The sequence below is a fragment of the Callorhinchus milii genome, unplaced genomic scaffold (genome assembly GCF_018977255.1).
Source record: "Callorhinchus milii isolate IMCB2004 unplaced genomic scaffold, IMCB_Cmil_1.0 Scaffold11, whole genome shotgun sequence".
Classification (NCBI taxonomy): domain Eukaryota; kingdom Metazoa; phylum Chordata; class Chondrichthyes; order Chimaeriformes; family Callorhinchidae; genus Callorhinchus; species Callorhinchus milii.
Window position 1 is genome coordinate 16,817,451 of NW_024704752.1, and position 21,534 is coordinate 16,838,984.

General features: G+C 39.5%; 1 protein-coding gene across 5 annotated transcripts in view; it reads left to right on the plus strand.

The window, feature by feature from the left end:
* Positions 1–3,955: 3,955 nt before the first annotated feature.
* rsrc1 (arginine/serine-rich coiled-coil 1) overlaps positions 3,956–21,534 on the plus strand; it is a 157,867-nt gene continuing 140,288 nt past the window's right edge. For 2 of the 5 annotated variants that reach the window (XM_042338941.1, XM_042338942.1), the window contains exons 1-4: positions 3,956–4,061; positions 6,905–6,948; positions 11,137–11,346; positions 12,935–13,063. In XM_042338941.1, the coding sequence (XP_042194875.1) occupies positions 11,165–11,346; positions 12,935–13,063 (311 nt within the window). In that variant the 5' untranslated portion in view covers positions 3,956–4,061; positions 6,905–6,948; positions 11,137–11,164. 5 annotated transcript variants of the gene reach the window in all.

Genomic DNA, 21,534 nt, shown 5'->3' on the forward strand with positions numbered 1-21,534 from the left:
AATCCACGACTGACAAGGATTCGTAATTAATTTAATTAGCGAGTATTACTGCTATTGTTATTACTTAGCTAAACACGGGGGAGCTGGGATGGCACTGGGGTGTGGCCAAAACAGAATGACACCAAGTGGAGCGCACTGACTGGATGGTCCCTGGGATCCAGGGATATTAAAAAAAAACACGCACACGCACCCCCACCCCCACACACCCCCACACACACACACACACCAAAACACGCTCACACCAGGTAAAACTTTTCATTTGTTTCAGGGGAAATCACAACTGACAAAACTGCCCACACCAGTGTTTTTTTTTTGTTGTTTTTTTTTTTGCAGGACTTTATTTTTGCACACACACGCGCACGAAGACATCTTGCACAATTCTGCTTGAAAATCCGCTTCGTTGTAAATTATAAAAGGCAACCCGACCCGTGCGTGTTATTTTATGTGCCCTTCCCCCCCCCCCCATTTTTTTTTTAATATAAAAAAATATATCTGGGTCCCCTGGACGTGTCAATTGACTCACAGGTCGCTTGTTTACTGGTTTATTTTAAGTGGGTACATGTATTAGTTGCAATTATGCACCAGGGCCAAATTTGGTCATGTTTTGTGTCAGGTAACAAGGCTTTCTGATCCCACATAACACTCCCAATTACAAACATTTTGTGATTTGCACGATTGCTGCTCAAGACATTGCGGTGGGGTGTCCTTCCAGGTGCGTTGGAAACCTTCGACACAATAAACAGCACATGGACAAACATTCTTGACTGATGTGTTTGATGTGGATTTTTTTTTTTTGAGAGAGAGAGAGAGAGAACCACAGACCTCGAAATACGTGTCTTCCTTCTTGTGGTTGAGGCGCGATGGATGTCCAACAGACCCGACAATTTGAGTGGAAGCGCTTCATATGTCGATGTTTTATGCAATACTCATAGTTTCTGCACACATCAGTACTCATAGTTTCTGCACACATCAGTACTCATAGTTTCTGCACACATCAATACTCATAGTTTCTGCACACATCATCCGGCGGCTCCTCGACCGAGTGGCGAACGAATCCCAACCAATTCCTCTCGTCTTCGTCGGACGCGCAACGCACTTTCCAATGCATAACTTTAAAAATCCAACCTTTTTTTTTTCTCTCTCTTTTGACTTTTTTTGGGGGGGGGAAAAAAAATAGGTGAAATGCGTTTGACGAAGTTTTCGTACGAAACGACTTCTGCAGATCCCTTTTTTTGTTGTTGTTGGTGTTGTTGCTCATGGCCTTGGGAATGGTGCCCGTGTTTTAGTGAACCTTCAGTAATTTAATCTGTACTGTTAGAAACGTCATGAAGTCGGCAACGACTTCATTACCCGTTGAAAGATGAACACTTTGCACAGTTTATCTGTTTATCCAGTAAGATAATTGCACCACTTAAATTCTGTTTCATTTGGATCGATTCGTGTACGTTGCGTCGCTTTGTTCATCAAATTAACATTTGTGGGTATGTAAAACTGGTCCCTGGCAGGAAATACATTGAATTGTCACAGACCTAAATTAGATTTTTTTTTTGGGTGGGGGTGTGAGGGGTGGGGGAGGTCACCTCCCAATTATATTTCCTGAGTTGCAAACATACAAGTTCTATTCTAGATGATTTGAATTAATATTCTAGTGCATTTTGGAAGAGAGATGCGTTAATTTAAAGGTAATCTCTGTTTCCCATTCCCTTCTCCCACCCCACCCTCCAAAAAAAAAAGAGATATGATAAATTTCGCAGACAATTTTAATTAATAAGAAAACTACTTGAGGGAAAGAGCGATTAATCCCTAATTATATTAACTTTCATGTGGAGATTAATCGTTTTAATATGGCATGTTTGAAAATGTAGCTGCATAAATACACGTGAGAGTTTAATGTGATACAGCACACGTCATAAAATATCTATTCGACCCATTTCGGATTATTTGGTACAACTCCTCCTTTTTAAAAGAAAAATAATTGATTAAAAAGTTGCCAAGCGGTGAAACCGTTAAATAATCAATACGTTAATTCCAGTTTGGCTTCAGAACTTTGCAGAAAACCGAAACACAAATACTGTGCAGTGGATATTATTTCACGACATATTTTTGAATTGCAATTCATTTCCACTGGCGCACTATGCAGTGCAACTGATTTAAATCACAACACTGCAGTTGTGGAGCAATCGTCCTTTGCACAGTGCCAACCAGCAATCGTGAATATTAAAAAAAAAAGAATATTATTCGACAATAAGTTCACATTAAAGACTCACAGATAGTATCACGACAATCGTGTGCATCCGAATCATAAGTTCTGGTGTGGGTGACAGGCTGGTTTAAACCACACCAAAGTTGTGGTGGTATTTTCGGAACATACACAACAAGATAAGAGGTGTTTTCCTTGAGTTAAGTTATTGCTCACGGGAGCCCTGAAGCGGATTGCACTGCAGATATTTAGGGCAATAGTTCGACGCAACTGAACCAAGTTTTGAAAATCATAGATTGGCATTTGTTGTGCACACACGTTGACTGTTTTTTTTTGTTGAAAACTATTAATGGAAGGCATTTAACCAGCGGATAGCCCGACAGCCCCTGTGTTTAATGCAGAAGCTAAAAGGCTTTCTTTTTGGGACGGTAAAAGGTGCGTCAGGTGCAGCACAGAATCATTCTTCTTGTCCTTTACTTTTTTTTTTATCGATTCAAGTTTGCACCGACGCAGGGGATTTACAGACTGCATTTGTTTTCGGATGTGTGTTTAGAAGTTGTTGAGCCGACACTGTCACACATTAAACTGCAAAAAAAAAAGGGAGGGTTGGGGTTCCGTCGCAACGAGCAATTTTCTGAGCGAGAATCCCACGTTCCACTTGTCTCAAACACTAAGTCTGTTTGATTGCGACTTGAAAGTTCACTGCATTCCCCCATATAAACGGTGCAGAGTGATGAGCAGTGATGGTGTTCAGACCATATGCATGTTCGCAAGCCATTTAAATTGTATAGTGCCTTTTAAGTGCGAATCACGGTCTTAAACTTTATCCACTATTTGCACCTTTCCTCTCTCCGCCAGGCGTTTTGGGGGGTGGGAGTGGGGGGCTGGGGGGGGGAAGAAGAAACAAAAATATACTTAACCAGTAATACAGTTATTGCACTTTTCTCACTGCTTCAGGCGAATACTTAGGCAATGCAAACACACGAAAATAATAATTAATTCATGATCTACGGGACAGCTCTAGTGCTTTCTCTCGAGTGGCTCAGTCAGTGGCAGTAGTAGAGTAATAAAAACCAAGTGTTTTCAAACTGATGTGCTGCTGCCCAGTGCTTGTGAGTGTATTGGTGTTTGGTGGTGGTGGTGATGCACCTTTTGCAGACTCCCTCTTCTTACTTGGCGGAAACCCTGCCAAATGCCTCTTGTCCCCCCCACCCCCCCTCTCCCACACCCCCCCCCTCTCCCACACCCCCCCCCCTTCCCCTCTCCAAATTAAACAATAAAGGTTCAAATCCGTACATTTATATTTTTATTGGGATTTGCAGTGAATCATCATCATCCTCTTTTTTTTCACATCTTCTTCTGAGAACAACATTGAAATATGAAAGAGAGAGAGAGAGAGAGAACAACCCCCACACCCCCCCCCCCCCCCCAACACACACACCCCCACACACTCCAATGGTGCTATTTAAGTTCTTGTAACTTGTGCTGTGGCAGAGAGAAAAAGAGAGAGAAAGAGAGAGAAAGAGTGGAGAGAAGAGGAGAGGAGAGAGGAAGAAAGAGAAAGAGAGAGAGTGGAGAGGAGAAGAGAGAAGAGGAGAGGAGAGAGGAAAGTGCCCCCAATAGCAAACAGTTGAGGGATTTTTTTTTGGAATGAATGAATGAATGAATGAATGAAGTGTTGAGAGAGCTCAGGGTCTAAATCGACGGCTCGGGGATGGGTTGGTTCGGCCTGCGGGGGGGGGTGTGTGTGTGTGTGTGGAGGGGGAGAGGGGGAGCTGTCGATCGGCGATGGATTGATCGGGTCTGTTTAAACATGGCGGCCTCCAGGTGGCGGCGGCTCCTCAGCGCTTAAAACGCTCAGGTATTGGAATGTGGGAACACAGGGCCCGCGGCCCCCCCTCTGCCTCCCCCCCCTCCTCCTCCCCCCCCCCTCCCCCCCCTCCTCACCCTCTCCCCCCCACTCCCCTCTCCCTCCCCCTCCCTCTCTCTCTACCCTCACTCCCTTCTCCCCCCCCCTCTCTCCCTCCACTCCCTTCTCCCCTCCTCCCTCTCTCCTCTCCCCCCCTCCACCCTCTCCCCCCCCCTCACTCCCTTCTCCCCCCTCTCTCTCTACCCTCACTCCCTTCCCCCCCCTCTCTCTCCCCCTCTCTTTCTCTCCCTCTCCCCCTCCACTCCCTCTCCCCCTCCACTCCCTCTCCCCCCTCCCCCCCTCACTCCCTTCTCCCCCCTCTCTCTCTCTCCCTCTCCCCCCCCTCTCTCTCCCCCTCTCTCTCTCTCTCCCCCTCCCCCCCTCTCTCTCTCCCCCCTCCTCCCTCTCCCCCCTCCTCCCTCTCTCCCCCTCTCCTCTCCCCCTCTCTCCCTCTCCCCCCCTCTCTCTCTCCCTCTCCCCCCCCCTCTCTCCCCCCCCCCTCTCTCCCCCCCCCCCCCGGGGGTGGGGGTGGGGGGCGGTCGCTGTTCGGCCTCTTATCCGATCCGGGTTTTTAGTCGTTTTATTTTTTTTGTTTAAGTTATTTCACGCGTTGTTTGGGGTCGAATTTCACAACCGGTGTCGGTGTCGGTGTTGGCGGCGGCTCAGGAGGCCCTGAGGAGGGGAGAGGCGCGGAGCTGCTGCTGGTGGTGGTGGTGGTGTCCGGGCTCTCGGGGCTGTCACTAGCACTAGGCCCTGGGATCGATCATCCGTCGTCTCTCCCCCCCCCCCCCCACCCACTCTCTCTCCCTCTCTCCTGTCAGGTCCAACAACAACAACAACAACTTGTATTTATCTATAACGCCCTTCATGTTTTTTTTTGAGTGGTGGGGGGAGTGGGGGGATAGTCGGGGAACGCCCCTGAGCGCTTTTGACCCTCCCTCCCAGGGCTGAACCTGTGAGCTCTGCCCTCTTACCTCGAGCAGCTCATCATCATCATCATCATCATCATAATAAATGATTAATAATAATGACAGTCGTAATAATCCTTCTATTTGGATCCGGCGCCTTTCACGTCAGGGAGGACGCCTCAGAGCGCTTCACCTGCTTTATTGCTAAGTGAACAGCGTTGTGACTGCACTGTATTTTGCGGGCGGACCCTTTCAAGTTGACTCGGTCATGCTTTATCGGAAAGGGGTGGGCGGGTGTCTGGGGGGAGAGAGCGGATTTTATAGAAAAGTGAATTAGCGCCTGTGTCCTGTACAGGGGACGTAGGCAACAACTGGGCACCGGGAACGTTTGAATCAGATTTCAGTGACACAGACCAAATTCAACCCCTTCGCCGTAAGGTACCGATGGTTTATTGACCGGATGGTGAAGAGTGACTTCCAACAGTTTTTGAACTATTAAAATAACGAGTAACTGCATACGTTGCACAATCCGGTACGCACTTTCGATCCCCGATGGTGAGGTCTTTGCAGCAGAAAAAATATTTGTGGTGTTCAGTCATTCCTCATGTAGGAGTCCTGTAGCTCAGTGGTTAGAGCACTCGCTTTGCAAGTGAGAGACCTGAGTTCAATTCCAGGCAGAGGGCGAAACCTTGGGCAAGTTTCCTTACTCCACACAGAGCCTAATAATGATCCCTCCAAAATAAAACAATAATAAATTGGTCATTTTCAATCCCCGACTGTTTGTGGGACATTGCTGTGCGCCATTGGCTGCCGCGTTCGCCCACAAATATACAGTCAATTCACTTTACAGTATATTCTGTGAAGCGCTCAGGGTCGTCCTCCCGACGTGAAAAGCGCTATATCAAATGCAAGGATTATTATTATTATTATGTAGTGGGATCCACAATTAAACTTCATTACCTTTTAGGGCACTGCGGGATCTCGGCGCTCGTTTTGAATTCATGTTCACATCAGCAAAAACTAAACTCTGGTGTTTCGAATGCTTTTTGAATGGATCCACATATATGTTGATAAACAATGAGATGTTGTTTACAACATAGCAGCTGTGTATATGTAATAACAGATGTAGGAAAGATGCAACCTTGCTTCTTTATAGTGAAAAAAAAGTGGTGGGTCGGCATTTTAAGAAAAACATGTGTGTTGGTAATTTGTGTTGGTGTCAGTATTACCACGGGGTTAGAAAAAGGTTCATAGGAGCCTTGAGTCTTGGGCATCAATAATGGTTGCCATTTTTTCCTTTTGAATACCCAGTGTCAAAAACAAGGTCAACCAGGTCAGATATAACATATAGTTTGACTTTATGCTGTTTTATTCCCATCTAATTTCAGCGAAAATACATTATAAATTGAGTTTAATTGTCAACAAATGAAATTTAAGCCTCCTTCCCCAAACTGTGTCTAGATGATGATACTGGAATGTTTTTGATATAAATTAGATTTTACTGCGGTTGATTGCGAAAACCATTTAAAATAATTTTAAATGTTGCTGAATGATCCATTTGAGTGCCATTAAGGTATTAATGCTCTGAAAGAGCAGATCACATTTTTGGCTCATTTAATATAGTCCTTTTTAAATAATTTTACAAAGTTTACCAAATCTGGTGCAGGTTAAACTGCTTTTAAACTTTTAGAACAAGTTGCATTTTGATCTGTAATGACATTTCTTTTAGTGCAACAAATTCTGCAAAACTGAGGTGCCAATGAACCCAAGAACAAACCAGAATGATCTTTTTGTCCAGCTCAATATATTCTTAGATATGCGAAATTGTACGCAGCTGGATCAGCTGGCTAAACAGATATGTTTAACATGTTATTTTTTGCTTTCTAGGACACTTGGGAAGAAATTATTTTGACGCTTGCCTTCGATTACAGGTTAGTGAAAACAGTTGTAGGTGTGTCGAAATAAGGTAGTGTACCACATTTTCTGAAATGTGAGGAACATCTAATGCACAGTAACTGGTACTTCTTTCAGTTTTATGTGCGATCCATCAACTTTTAATTCTAAAAAATGTGCTGTCATTAAAAAAAAATCACATGCAATATTTTCATGAATACGTTTGCTTTCATATAGGGCCATTTACGTTAAAAAAAAGTCTGTAAATATTGAGGGTATCACCTGAAGTCTGGTTGCTGCAGGGTGATGTCAGATTCTTGCCCTGAAAATGTAATGACTCAATGAAGACAATCAGGAAGGTCGATCCCCAGTTGCCAGGGTGAATAGGTTCCAGTTTTACCATATTTGTCTTGTTTGGGATTCAAGCCTGTTCCGAAAGAGAAACATAATGGAGGAGAAGCCAGCATTGGGAGTTGTGGATGCAGAAGATTTGGAAACCTGAGAAGTAGCACCAAAACATCAAATCAATAGGAAGTAGACTGGTTTGGGCTGGTCAAGCTATTTTAGGATGATTTGAAATTCTAGAGAAATCAAAGCAGCAGGATGAGCACAGTGTAAGTCAGTAAGAGTGTGGGAAAGGATACTTTGCGTGGTGGATATCATACTGAGAACNAAAAAAAGAGTGCAAATTTGACAAGCTTGAGTGAAAATGATTCAAAATTTCCATTGTTCCCTTCAAAACATATTTATGACTATATTTTAAAAAAAAGAATAACTGTGTGGTATGGTACTTGTTCAGCCAGCTGTACTATATTTGGCAATGGTGAAATTATTCAGGTCAGGTGGTATATAGTAAGGTTTTCAGCCATCCTTGAAGTAATACTGGGAACAGGCAAATTTGTTCCAGGTCTCATCTTTCTAATTTTTTTACATAAAGTTGTTTATAGTTTATTTAGGGACCCCTTTTTATGGCTATTTTTACTCATCAGTTTGGTTGGGTGTTGCAAGTATCAATGACTGGTGAGATCGCAGTGAGATATTGTGTTCCACTATAGGCAGCTTGGCTTAAGTTTTGTCATGAGTAGTTGGAAATAAATTCCAGAAGATTAATCAGAGTTGTGCCTCGAGTTAAAGTCAACATCATGCAGAGAGGCTGCAGAACTGAAATGGACATTCTTTGGAAAAAGAGGAAGCGGTGACATGATCCAGCACTTTAAAATGATGCAGGTTGATGTAAGCCAAAACATCAGATCTAGAGTATGGGTTAAAAGTTAAAAGACCTTAAGCGGGATTAAAAGTTAGAATTGTGCATTCCCCCACCCACAATATTTTCTGTTGTCTTAAGTGGTGTCGTGACTTTTTATGACAATTCTTGCATCCCTTTTTTGTTCCCTCACAACACACACAATTTCTCAGAAATAAGACAATCAACTATCTTCTTCTTTGAGGTGCAGAAGAATGTGATAGGATGACTGTGGTTTGTTTTTCACATATATGTGGTTAAGTTTGTCCTCATGACCTCAGCGTAGGGTTAATCATGGATAAACCTCCTGTCCTGCTTTTCAAGGCAATAGGTATTGAACAATCAGCACCGCTGCCAAATACCTGTAGCACTGCATTACAATGTGCCATAAATCACATTACGGTACACTTTTTTTAAAAGACTGTTAACTTACAATACAGTAAAGTATTGATAAAACATGAAACTGAAGTTCAGTGCATTCCTGATTCAACAGAGTATTTTATTTTCTATTCTGTGTGTTGGGGGGAGGGGGGGCTTGTAGAGGAAAACAGGATCTTCTCTGGGCTGACTTGGCTACAAGGTGGTATGATTGGGATTGCCAATGGAATAATTTTAACAGCAACCCAACACACATTGGAGTTCCCAAGGCTTTGCCAAGCTGCACCTCATACTTTTGGAATTAGGTAAGACATGTCCCGCGAGGGAGAGAGTGCGCATTCCATTCCAGATAAATTTCCATATGTGGAACTCTGTCTGCTTTGGATATTCTTAAGCGTGGTGATGGAGTTCTGCTTGTGTCAGATATCCTGCTGACCAGAAAGACCTAGAATAGTTTCCTTGCTTTGCAATATTTTGTATGTTAAGGTAATCTTGTCTTACTATTAAAAGTATTTGAATGTGAGACCATTATATTTTAAACCCCATATACGAATGCTGCATTTTGAATGTCGGGGCATATTCCTGAGCCAAATGACTGAAGCTCTAATCTGAACACTGATGATCAAGACCTTTTATTGAGCAAGTCAGACAGTTATACATCCTATATTGTTCATTCCTGGCTAAACTCCTGACAGTACACATTGCTTTAGTCAAATTTGAATGGGCATCGGCTTTGCACGTTTCAGATCTTTGTTTGGATTTGAATAAAAATAAATCGCAATGTGTGGTATGATTAAAAAAAAATCTCGCCGTTATATCCTTCACAGAAGTTATAGCTGGATATAAAAGTGCTGCTGGATATTTGAAGAAATGGGTTTAGGTTTTCTCAGTAGACCCCTCCCCCACCCTATCCCTATTTCTCATGAAATAGATGGATGGTAAGATTTGAGTTGACTGACTGGCTTTGGCAGCTAGAAAATTAAAATGCATGTCCTGCTTTTGCAATATCTGCAGTAGACCCAGATAGGAAACCTATAGCTGATAGTTGAAAGACGGTTATTCAGGTGGAAAAATAATTTAATATACTGCGTCATTCCTATTTTAGTAAATGTTTATTTTATCGATTGTGGTTATTCTGCTTAAAATGGGTTTGTCTGTAAAGTGTGCAAAGATGTACAAAGATGATTGTCTTATTGTACCTTCCTTTACACTACGGTAGGGTATATTGATTGGGAAAACAACTTGAACTTCTATAGGGTCTTTCATGTCCCAGCGCCTTGGGAATGTCCTCCCAACATGAAAGACGTGATATAAATGTAAATTTGATTGATATGTAGGAAAATGTCCCGAAATCTGAGCAAAGTGGGAAATGTGGTGGGGGGTGGGGGGGAGACACACACACACGTGCACGTGGTTATAGGAGTAACTGAAGGTGTGGTTGAAGAGGAGGGTTTTGAGTAGAGAGTTAGCGTGCAATGTGGAGGGATTTTAGATTTTGGGAGAGAGGTCAGGATAGCAGAAGCATAGTAGCTAATATCAATTACTGTTATAAACTGGTTTCTTTGGGTTAATGCCTTTTACAAGTAACTCATAGTGAATAAGGTTACTTCAGGAGTTTAAAACATTTTAGGGAGTATTGATACAGAATTTGGGAGATTAGATAGATCAGAGGAGTTTGAGATGGAATGGATTATTTGTGCTCTGTGGAGAGAGAAAGTTTGATGGGCCGAAAGCCTTGTATCATTCCCTCCATGCTTACATTTTTATGATTTGAAATAGAGTTCGTAATTGAAAATTATGACAACAGGAATGTAGCATTTGACAATGTCATGAGCAACTAGCATTTTTAATTCACCTTCAAACCTATTGCAGCACTAAAACAAAAACTTAATGAATCGATATTTGCTTGTGAATAATCTTGTTCCAAATACAGAATATATTGATTTATCTGAAACCTCAAAAAGTTAGTTACAAATATGTGATTAAAAATTATACGAGCACAGGGGCAGAGTTCTGGTTGAGAGGGAGCCCAGCACAGTTGCTGAACTATCGATGCCATCAAAATTCTCCTTCTATTTGCAGTCCACTTTTACATCTATTTATGGAATGTAGATCTGTCAATACCTCTTAGACTTTTCTTTTCCTACTATCTGTACAACTATACTATTCTAATATCCATTCTTGATTTTGTTTTCCCCAAGCTTAAGTTCATATTTCCAAATTGTTTTCAAGTTTAGGTTGGGTGAACTATTATCCATGTAATTTGCACATAATAGTATATGTGACAGGTGATAGGCGCTATGCCCTCACTAAGTATTTAGCATTAGTTGGTATTAAAAATCTGTTAATGATTATGAAAGATTACAAATTCAAATTGCAGTAAAGGACAGGCTTTAATGAGATCAAATTTGCTTTCTTGTTACAGCATTTCTTTCTCTAATAGGCACTTTAGTGTTAATTTCACTGCTGATTAGGTTTAAGTGGTTGTTTTTTTTCCCTTTGGATAAATTAAACAGATATCCGAAACATCAACAGAACTCCAAAATTGCAGCTAAATCTAACAATTACTATTCTTCCTAATCTTTGTCTTTTATCATTTTTTTAGCAGTTTTGGAAGAGGGTCTTGATGAAAAATGGGCCATTATTCATCTGACAGTGAAGATGACAGTAGAAGCCGGCGGAAAAAGAAATACCGGCGGAGATCAACATCCAGCAGTTCTTCAGGCAGCAGAACATCGAGTCGTAAAAAATCTAGCAGAAAGTCACGTACTCGCTCTCGTGATCGCCACTCCCCTTCGCGCTCCAAAGACAGAAGGTGAGGTTTGTTGTAAAATATCTGCTGCAGAGCTGCACCTGAGAACCTGACTGTGACCAGCGTAAGAACCCGCAACATATCATGTATGAAACTTAGGTGTGAAAGTTTGACAGTGATATTGAATTAACAGTGAAACAAAAGATTCCTGGATCTTTAAATTGTACTTGTGTAAATCACACTTTTGTGAATTCATCACTTGATAGAGTTTTGAATTCAGAGCAAAGATGATTCAAGTTCAAACTTAAATTGTGTTACAGCTAATAACAACCACGTCACTTGTACTTTGTGTGCGTGCTCAGCTCAGCCTTTTTTTTCTTTGCAGCGACATAATTTTATTTCTAAAACGAAGGAGTAGATGGGAGGGGTGGGGGTGAGGAGGGAAAGATAGGGGTTAATTAAAGAATAATGTAGCAGATTCCTCGTATTGCCTCGTTCAGTCTGCAAGGGAAAAAAAAGACCTTGTGTCAGTGACAATAACGGGGATATCACTCCAATATGATGCAGTTTTCCTCAGAGAAACATTCAAGATGAACCATTTTGCAATAAAACGCTAGAAAATGAAGTCGTCACTTTTTGGAGTGATGGCTGGTACAATTTTGAGGAGACTGTGGTAACATTGCTCATTTAGAGGTGGTTGCGAGCACTTGAATCTGACTGGAGTGAGAAGGAAATGATGATAAAGTGTGTATGTACATGAACAGTCAGTGCTAAAAAAGTGCTAATAGGTGGGAATTGACAATAAAAGGATGGTATCAGATTAAAAAGTAAATGGGGACCTATTGGAAAGAAATGGGACTTCAGAAAAAGTGCAATAAGTGGAAAGTGACAAACCAGATGTCAATAAGTGGAATCACTGTAAAACAATATAGACTCAATAGAATTTTTGTTTTTTGACGATATTATGGCAGGACTGCAACAATATCGTTTGCACTAACCAATAACGTAGGAACACTTGGAAAAAGAATTTGTGAGGATGAACGTTTCAAAAAGAATAACAGAATTCGGAAAAGATCTTTGAACACCATATTGCATTCGAAGAAAGGAAAATATTTGCAATAATACATCTGGACTGAACGAAGAAAAAACGTTCTCGCTTTATATAAAACACGGTTGGCGAATTTGATTTTTGTGGGCTGGAAAGGTGACCACCTACTGATTCTATGCAGGAACATTTTGAGCTGTTGATGATAAAGGTGTCATATTTGGTGCATCCTCAGGACTGTGTTTTAAGATAGATGTGCGTTTTTTGGTAGTACTCTCTATAATGTATACTTTTTGTCTGTTGGTCATAATAAAAGGAATAGAAATAGCAAGTGATGAATTTCGGCATATCAATGCATCTTGAAGTAATATCCGTGCAGTGAAACTTCTCACAGATTGGTCCATCTGAAATCTGATCTAACCTACCTGACAGCCCTAAGACCTAAACCTGTGACCGACCATGTTCATTTTTTTTTATTTCCTCTGCATTTCTCTGCCTTGTTCCCTTACTGATTTTTGAGGTTTTCTGATTCAGTTACAGTTGAAGCCGACTGCGAAATTACAGGGCTTTTAGCGAGGATTAATTTATCGAATTTATTGAATTCAGACGCAGACGGCACTCCAGCAGCAGCTCATCGTACGAGGTCCGAAAGAAGCGAAGTAGTCGGAGTAGATCGCGGGATAGAGGGAAGTCTTACAGATCTCGGCGATCCAGGTCGAGAAGTAGAAACAGAAGGTAAGCACAGTCTTTAAGAGGATCCAAGGCTTTTTAGTCACAAAAGCCTGTCCTTTTTCACAAATTTATTTTGTGCTTCAAAGCTCAAAACAGTGGAGTACAGTTTCAAGGGTTTTAACCAAAGTAGATATTCTTCAGGTGTGAGTCTGGTTCGTGAATGTCAACAGTCTGTTTCACTGTGAGCCCAACCCAATCCATACCTGATGTGCACACATGTATGCTTCTGCTGCCAGGTATTAGGGTAGGAATCTTTCCTATATTTCCCCACTGGGTATATTGAAACCAATTTTGCGCCAGTGTTCACATCAACTAACTGAGCCTGCAATCTTCCCGGTCTTTATGGTTCGATAACGGTATATTTATCCATTGAGTGTTTTTGTAACAATAGATTCTCCTGGTGAGTCCAATTTGTTTCGACTCTATTGTATTTGCACAAAGAGGTAAAAAAGTGTGTTTATCAAAGCTCAGGAGCTGAAGTCAGACTAACTGGGGAAAAAAAAATTAACAGTTCCGTAGGATATTATGGAAATTTATGCTGTTAAATATTTATAAAATGTAACCTTGTTCTGACCTAGACATTCTGGTGCAAGCAGTGCTATTTAAGTGCTTTATGTAGAAGGGAAAAATTATGCAGACAGTTGTGGGGTCACATCGGTTTGAAAATCAGGTGACATCATGTAAAGAGCCAACAACATCTTTTAATACGATTCTCTTGCCTCATTTTAGTCCAAATAACATGAGGTTGTCGATTCGCAAATACAAATGATCTGAGTAACCTGCAAGTTAAAGCAGAGTATTGCCTCCCAGTAACTGTATAGAAATAATAAATGCAGGTTAATTATAATCTGCCAAATGTTTAGTTCCCATTTATATCTTTAGGCATTAATACAAATACCAACTATTACATAGATCTCTCTGGGGGAGAAGGGCTATCTTTAAAGAATTGCATTATACTCCTGAAGTAACTCAGGGACCGTTTTTTTTTGTGGAGAAATTTGATTAAAGAGCATAAAGAGAAACCATGCTGCACGTTCCACATGCAGACGCAACTGTCAGAGTTCCGTGCTAAGGAATGGTTTCAATAATGAAAACAAATTCCCCCTTTTTGCCTCTTTAAGAGGAATCAAAGATCCTGCGGAAAATCCTGCAGTCAAGTGAGAGTACAGCATTTCTCCAGTCAGTGATAGCATCAATTCTCCTAATCGCTTACGCAAATGTCTCAAATAACTGATGCTGGCCTTTTGCACGAGACAAAGACCAATATAAGTGGATGACATTTTAATTAAATTTTTGTAAAAATTGATGTTCCTCATTTTCTGTAGTTTTCTCTCCCTCAACACGCCATTCCCTCGTCAAAAGGACAGATGTGCAAGTGACCCGTTTTCAGTGCTCTTCTCGTGTCATTGTGTAGCTAGCCACCGGCATGCACAAGAGTGGTGCAGTGTTATTCACGCTTTCAATTCCTTTCTTAGGAAACCTCACGACTTGTTTAGTACCTACTTCAAAGTGGTTGGTTTGTATCAGCAATTCTGTGCTCAGAGGTGCAGGAATAAACTTGTGTCTTACCATTAACTGCTTTTGTTCTAACGGCAGACGTGCTAATCGGCCAACCTTGTTAGAAAATAATTTTAAAGTGAACCAATATGGGTTATTGTACTATATAATAAAATTCATCATTTTTATCTTAACATAATTTTCTAATTTGAGTTTTATCCATTCTTTGTAACAGGGTACTGTATTCTTGAAGGCTACATCCTTCAGATAAGACATTAAACCAAGGTCTTGCTTGACTGTTCAGATTAATGTTGAAAAGGAAAAAGGATGTGTAAAAATATTGCCAATTTAAAAAAATTCTTATTGAACTTTATCAGACCAGAAAGTTAATTTATTACTCTGCAGAGTTTAGATTGGTTATTTAGTTCAGTATTCAAACTAAATCCTAGAATTGTTGCTAGAGTTTGCATTCCCATATTGCATTCTACTATAGAGGAGCCCCTTAAGATGCAATACAAAATCCATGTACAGAATAATTAAAATTTACTGCAGGCTCACACTTCTATGAAGTACCACCCCCAAAATAAACTTTGTTTTAAAAGTCAAATTCCTCTCTTTTGATTCCAGTATGTAACAATAATCCATTAAATCTGTCCATTAAAAATTATATATGTACATTAAATTTGGACATGTAAAATTTGACGTTTTGAACCCATGAATATATGCCCCATGTTAAAACGAGAATGTAGATATTCACCTAAAGATCGGTGCACACAAGAAGAAAATGGAATTGCTGGTTTCTAAAAGTATACAAGATAAAACTTTAATGTCTATGGGTCATTGCATGTCAGTTTTACAGAAAAAAAGGTTTAAAACATTTTATAATCTGGGACAAAATGTCTCGTCTGCTTTGAAAATGTGGTGCAGTGAAATATTTACAAATTAGTTAGCAATATATATATTCTTTCCCCCTTAGTAATAAAAATTCATGCAAGAGCTATTTGGATCAAATTTAGTTTTAGCATCAACTGCTGCACTGGTCAATAATAATTGGTCATCAGAAAGGGTGTGTTCTTTTTGCTTAGCAAATTCTTTAGCTCTAGTGTGTTAGGTATGGTATTCCCAAGAGGTTTTCAGCCTATGTGTTCGATTCCCCAGTAATGATGTTAAAACGGTCACATATAACATTGTATCTGCCAGAGCCCTTGTTATCATGTTCTGTTATCTTGTACAAAAAACATAACTAAGTGCTTGTGCGCAGTGTTAATGATGAGACTACTAATTTCCTGGACCAAGAATGCTAAGAAACAACTTAGTTTCACAGGTTCATTGATTCATTCCTTCAATGACTTCTTTGTACATCTCTCCAAAATAGATGACTTTATATTTGAAACTGTGGAAATTAAGTCTGAATATATTTTAAGATGCGTAGCACGTTTTGTGTTGTTTAAAGTAATTTTTATGTTTTCCTTTGAGCAATGTCAACCAGCTCAGTTGGTTGAGCACCAGACATGGGTCTTGGACGTGTAGACAGATTGTCAACCCTTTCACTGATGCCCTAATGATACGATGGTCCATGTTTTGCATTCACCATCCCAGAACAATGCCTCTTCTTTTATATAAGATATATTCTCATAATACTTTAGTACCGTGTTAAGCTTGTGTAACTGAATGATGCAAATTATTTTAATAGCTTATGAGAGGAGAAATGTCAGCTCAACTCTATTTAAATGATTAGGTATGACGCCTGCATGCATTTGCCTTTCATAAAACTTTTTATGCAATTATTTTGCAATAATACAATGGAAATGCTTAACCTGGTGTCACTGTCACATGTTCAAACACATCTTGAACAAACTTCAACTTTATTTGCTTTATTTGGTTGAAGCGCACGTTAAGGAAAGAGAACCTCAATGAATCTCAATTAGTATACTCCGTGATAAAAATAAAACCGATTCAAATTTGGCAGATTTGTAGAGTGGTTGAGCCTGCATTACATTCTTTGTACTTTGACAGTCGATCTTAGAAATTTAGGAATGGGAGCAAAGGGCAAAGGTTAGTTTAGAAAACTGTGTACATTTGAACATAGAGAAATATTTCAGCATGACAAAGTTTAATAAATCATCCCATTTCCTAATTTGATCATATTAGATGCTGATGTGGAAGAAGCGTTTCAAATAGCAGGTCCTCATTAATATACATCAGTCTGGGGAATAGAATGCAATACTTATGCAGGGATGTCATAGTTGCTGTTTCTTAGTTTACTAAGTGGAACAGGTTGATGTGATACTGGGTGTTATTTGTCACTGTCGCATTAAAATGGTATGGGTCGAGTTATGGAGTCCAGAAAGACATCTGCTGATAAATCAAAACTGGATTGAGTGGACAGGAGGCAGTGATTGATACTCTGACAGGATATGAAGAAAAGAATCTTGATATAAGGATGCAAGATATTGAAAATGAGAGGAAAATGGCCCTGGAGTATGGATATTATTCAAAGAAATGAGAATAATAACACTGGCATGAAAATATTGCTGAGAGAATTAGGATAGTAATTATTTGGATATCGCATACTTAGCTATAATGGAAGATGTTTGAAGTGCTTTCCATGAAGAATTTTTTGGGAATAAATAAATCACTCCCAATATTTTTATTCAAAAAGTATTGAATGCAATACCATATAGTTTTAACTTGTCATTTGCATATTTTATCCAACACATTCACAGCTGACAAGTAACTCAGTGTTTTTCTGTTTTTAAAAAAAGTAATTTGTGTTGAATACTGATTATTAAACTTTTTTTGAAAAAAAACTTTGTTCCACAGAAGTGTTCAAATTGATAACTAAAGCCTATTTTTTGTGTAATGGAATTTAAAATGATTAAAATGAGAGCACTGTATTACTGAAGGCAATCTGTTTTTAAAGAGGACATCAAAGATTGTATAAAACGGGTGATTTTCAATAGTGAGAGTTAATGAAGTCTGGGTGATTTACATCTTTTAATGGTTCGGAAATTTTTAAAAGGGTTTCTACTTTTTTTCTGAAAATGAATGTGACATGAAGCACCTTTTTCAATAGCAGACAAATAATATGGATGTGGAGCACTAAAGGAGAGAAATTTGCTTCACTCATTGTTATAATTTGGTGTAAGAAACAGTTTATTTGTTGCAAGTTTGTGATGTAATGGATTAAGCATTTAGGCTATTAGCTAACAGCATTTTTTAAAAAGAGGATGTAAAAGATGCATAAAGTGTCAATATGCTGAATCCCTGGTTTTGTTGACCTATTGATTGATGTCTGTTTCTTCATGGCTGTAACATATAGTGTGGCAGATCATTGGTTTTGTAAGCGGAACAGATCCTATTGCAATTGTTTGAAGTTCTAGTCTTTAAGCAGGTTACTATTTCATGAGTTTTGCATATATATGGATGAATAATGTAGCTTGAACCATGGATTTGTAAACCTTGGGATATATATATGTGTTGTGACAAATCTATTCATGTCATAAAATTAACATATGCTTTGGGATTTGGACACAATTCACATCAGATATTCAGATTACAGTGTTTTGAGATCTGCATCCACTCTGTCAGATTGTGCTCTTCATTTCTGGAAACTGTACAAAGGGAAAGGCAAGTAAATGCAAAAACAGGAATAGTAACTGGAATTTTATCCTCTGATCATGTTTTGCTGAACTCTATTAACAGTTTATGCGGTTAAATATAACCCATGGATGTCACTGACTAATACTAGAGGTCCAGAGAAAGTGTGGGAGCAGCTATTGTTGCACTTTATCAGACTTATGGATGTGTGTCAGCCTGGCTCAGTGGCATTACATCGTTGCATTACAGGTTTGCATTGTCAGGGTGTCTTCATTTGGATGAGATGTTAAACCGAGGTCCCATCTGTCTGTTCAGGTGATGTTAAAGATCGCATGGAACTACTGAAAAAGAAAAGGGAATTTCACTCATTCCACGGCTATTTGTGGGACGCTGCTGTGCACAACTGGCTGTGTGTTTTGCTCACAAAATACACAGTCAAACCAGGCTTTGCTCAGACTGGGTAGTTGGCACAAGCACTATTCCTTCATATTTGTTTAAACTCAGGAAGTGCCTTCTGTTCTCGCCTCCCAAACCTTCACTCTTCTCATCTCCCTGCAAGTTCCAAAATTTCACTGGAAGAAGGTCTAAGTTTAGTCAATTCAAATTGTGGAATGGTAAATTTGCATTAATTGCAAGCTTCATAAACCAACATAAATTATCTCAAATTGTACTCCTTACTATCTGTGTTTGTATCATGCTGATTTCTGTACCTGTGTATTCTCTCTGCTGTCTTACTTTCATTTTCAGATTTGTTTTGTCATCTGAGTTTTTGTTTTGGCTTCCATTTTGTTGCTTTCATACCTCTGATTTCTTTATGCTTTCCACTGACTCATAACCCTCAGATATTTAATATTTGGTTTCCTTCAGGCTGTTTCTCATCTCCTGCTCAGTGACTGTATGTTTTGTGCGACAGCGCTTTTCTCTAGCCACAATAAGAACATTTCAACAATTGTATTCTCTTTTCCTCAGACTTGGTGTTTTCCTCAGTTCAGATACCTACAGCAGTCTTATGACCTTTGATGCCAGGAAAACGAGTCTCGAGGGGGAAAATCTCATGTTATTTAAAGAGAATTTCAAAGTTACTCTGAACAATTTTAGATGTGCAAAGTTTATTTTATAATATACTCTTTGTCGGAGTTGGGGTGGAAAAGAGAATTTTTTGACAGTACATTTCCCACCTAGGAACATGCCACTCGTTGTGCAGTTATGGTCATGAATTATCTTGGCATCTCACAGCACAGTGGATACTGGCCAGAGTTCATTTGCTGCATGCAGTACAATATTAACACATGTTTATGTGTTCATTCCAGTACTTCTAGCAGTAATGTAAGCCAGGAAAAGGAACAGCCAAACACAAAGAAATTAAGGTACAGAAACTGTCAAAAATAAGTGCACTGAGGAAAATAGGTCTTAAAGTTTCAACTGCATCAGTCCAGTTAATTAGCATTGGTAGAGCTCGATTAAAATACAAGTCTTCTGTGGAATACTATAGTAAGCATTTTCTGAATCCAGTTGCCAAGACCTGAGCTTTCTTTATTTGAAGCTCCAGTTCCAAATCTGACCCAGTGGAGGCGTGCGAGACATCAAAGGAACACCTGGCTTGCGTATGTCATAAAATGTTAAATAAAGGTAACAAGCAGTCATAGGAATACTGTTTCCCTGCGCCATGTCAGAACAACAAAATGTTTTGCCATTTGTTGAATTGCTGTTTACAGACAAATTGTAGACATTGGCTGATTTTAGTGTTCAGTGCAAAAGGGATATGAACTCAGTTAACTGTTACAGTTGCCACAGGTTTATTTGTTCTGTTTCCTGTTAACTGAAACAGCAGATTAAAGGTGAAGTTTTAAAATGGGGACTGTGACTATTTTATCAGGTGGAGCAGTATGTTATGTGTGTCATGTCAGTAAAATGTCAGTAAAATCCAGGATAATGTATTAACATCATGCAATCCTATTTCTGCTGTGGGTGGGTGTTTTGGAAATGGAGTTAATGTACACTTGAGTCCATTGACCTTGCCTTAGAAGTGTTGCCCATACAACACTTTGAACCAGATTCAAAATGGTTCATTGAAACCAGATCCAACGTAGTTCGATGGTAATGAGGCAGCAGAAGCTATGCGTTATACCCAAGATGGAGGAACAAGTTTGTAAAATAATAGTTGTGCACTCTGTGGCACACTTATTTGAACTTGCTGCACTAGATGCAACAGAGCTATGGAATGCACGATAGAATGGGAGCTCTTCAATTCTCCCAAATATAGAAGGGAATTAAAACTTGGCTGAGCTCCTCCACAGGAATAGAGATGTTTAAGATTTTAAGTAAAATCTTAAAGAAAAAGTTAAACTGTTACAGGATTATAGGATGGAAATTGCAGGTGAATAGTTGAGAAAATTCTGTCTAAAGGGAGAGAAATAGAAAGTCCAGTATCAATACTGATGCTCGCTGCATGTGTTTTAGCCTAATAGAAAAAGGATTTGGGTTTCATCCAATGTATAATTGCCATTTCACTATGTGCTGTAAGGGTTTTCAAAGGTTCACTTTTTGGAAATTTGGTTTGGGAACATCAAGCACTTCAGGAATAACTGCTCTACGATGGAGTTATTTGCAGACTCTGCTGTCTTACACAACCTGCTTCGTGGAAAAGGCACACGAAGCAAGGGAGGCCACCAATTCATAAATCACTCTGTGATCTTTAAAAGGCAATGCCCAAACATTAAATTTAAGTCAGTGTGACTGGTGCAATTGATTAATAACAAAGACTTGTGTATCTGTATTGTTTATTATGTCTAGAAGTTTAATGTTACCTGTCTGAATTTGAGACCAAGTAATATACTGAATACTACTTTTTCTATGTTTTATTCTAAATTTTATGTGGTTCGGGAACATATTTTAGGATACTTAGCATTTGGAATTTTCAATCATGGCTGAGGGTACTGTTGTATGGAAAACCTTTTCATCGATAAAATTCATTTTTTTATTTGCTAACCATGCTGGAATTCACTCTAGTCTTACCCCCATTTAATTGTTTTCTTTTTAACTTCTTTTCAGAACTACTCTTAATCTAAGCAAAGATTTCTACCTGTCTTAAGTGAGACCTTCAGAGATGCATCTCGCTCTGTAGAAAGCTCCAAATAAAATATAATAGTCCTTAGGTTTGCCAGGCAAAAATGTTGTGGGAATAATGGGGTTTGATTCTGATATAATGTTTATCTCAGGGAAAAAATATCAAGATGAATGAAGTTTTGTTTTCAATCCACTAGTCAGTCAGTCACTTTCTGCAGCTCATGTTTGCACTGTTTAGAAAAGACCATCAGGAAATGTGAATTTGACTGGGTTGTCAAGAAAATTATGTGTATATGAAAGTGGACATTTTG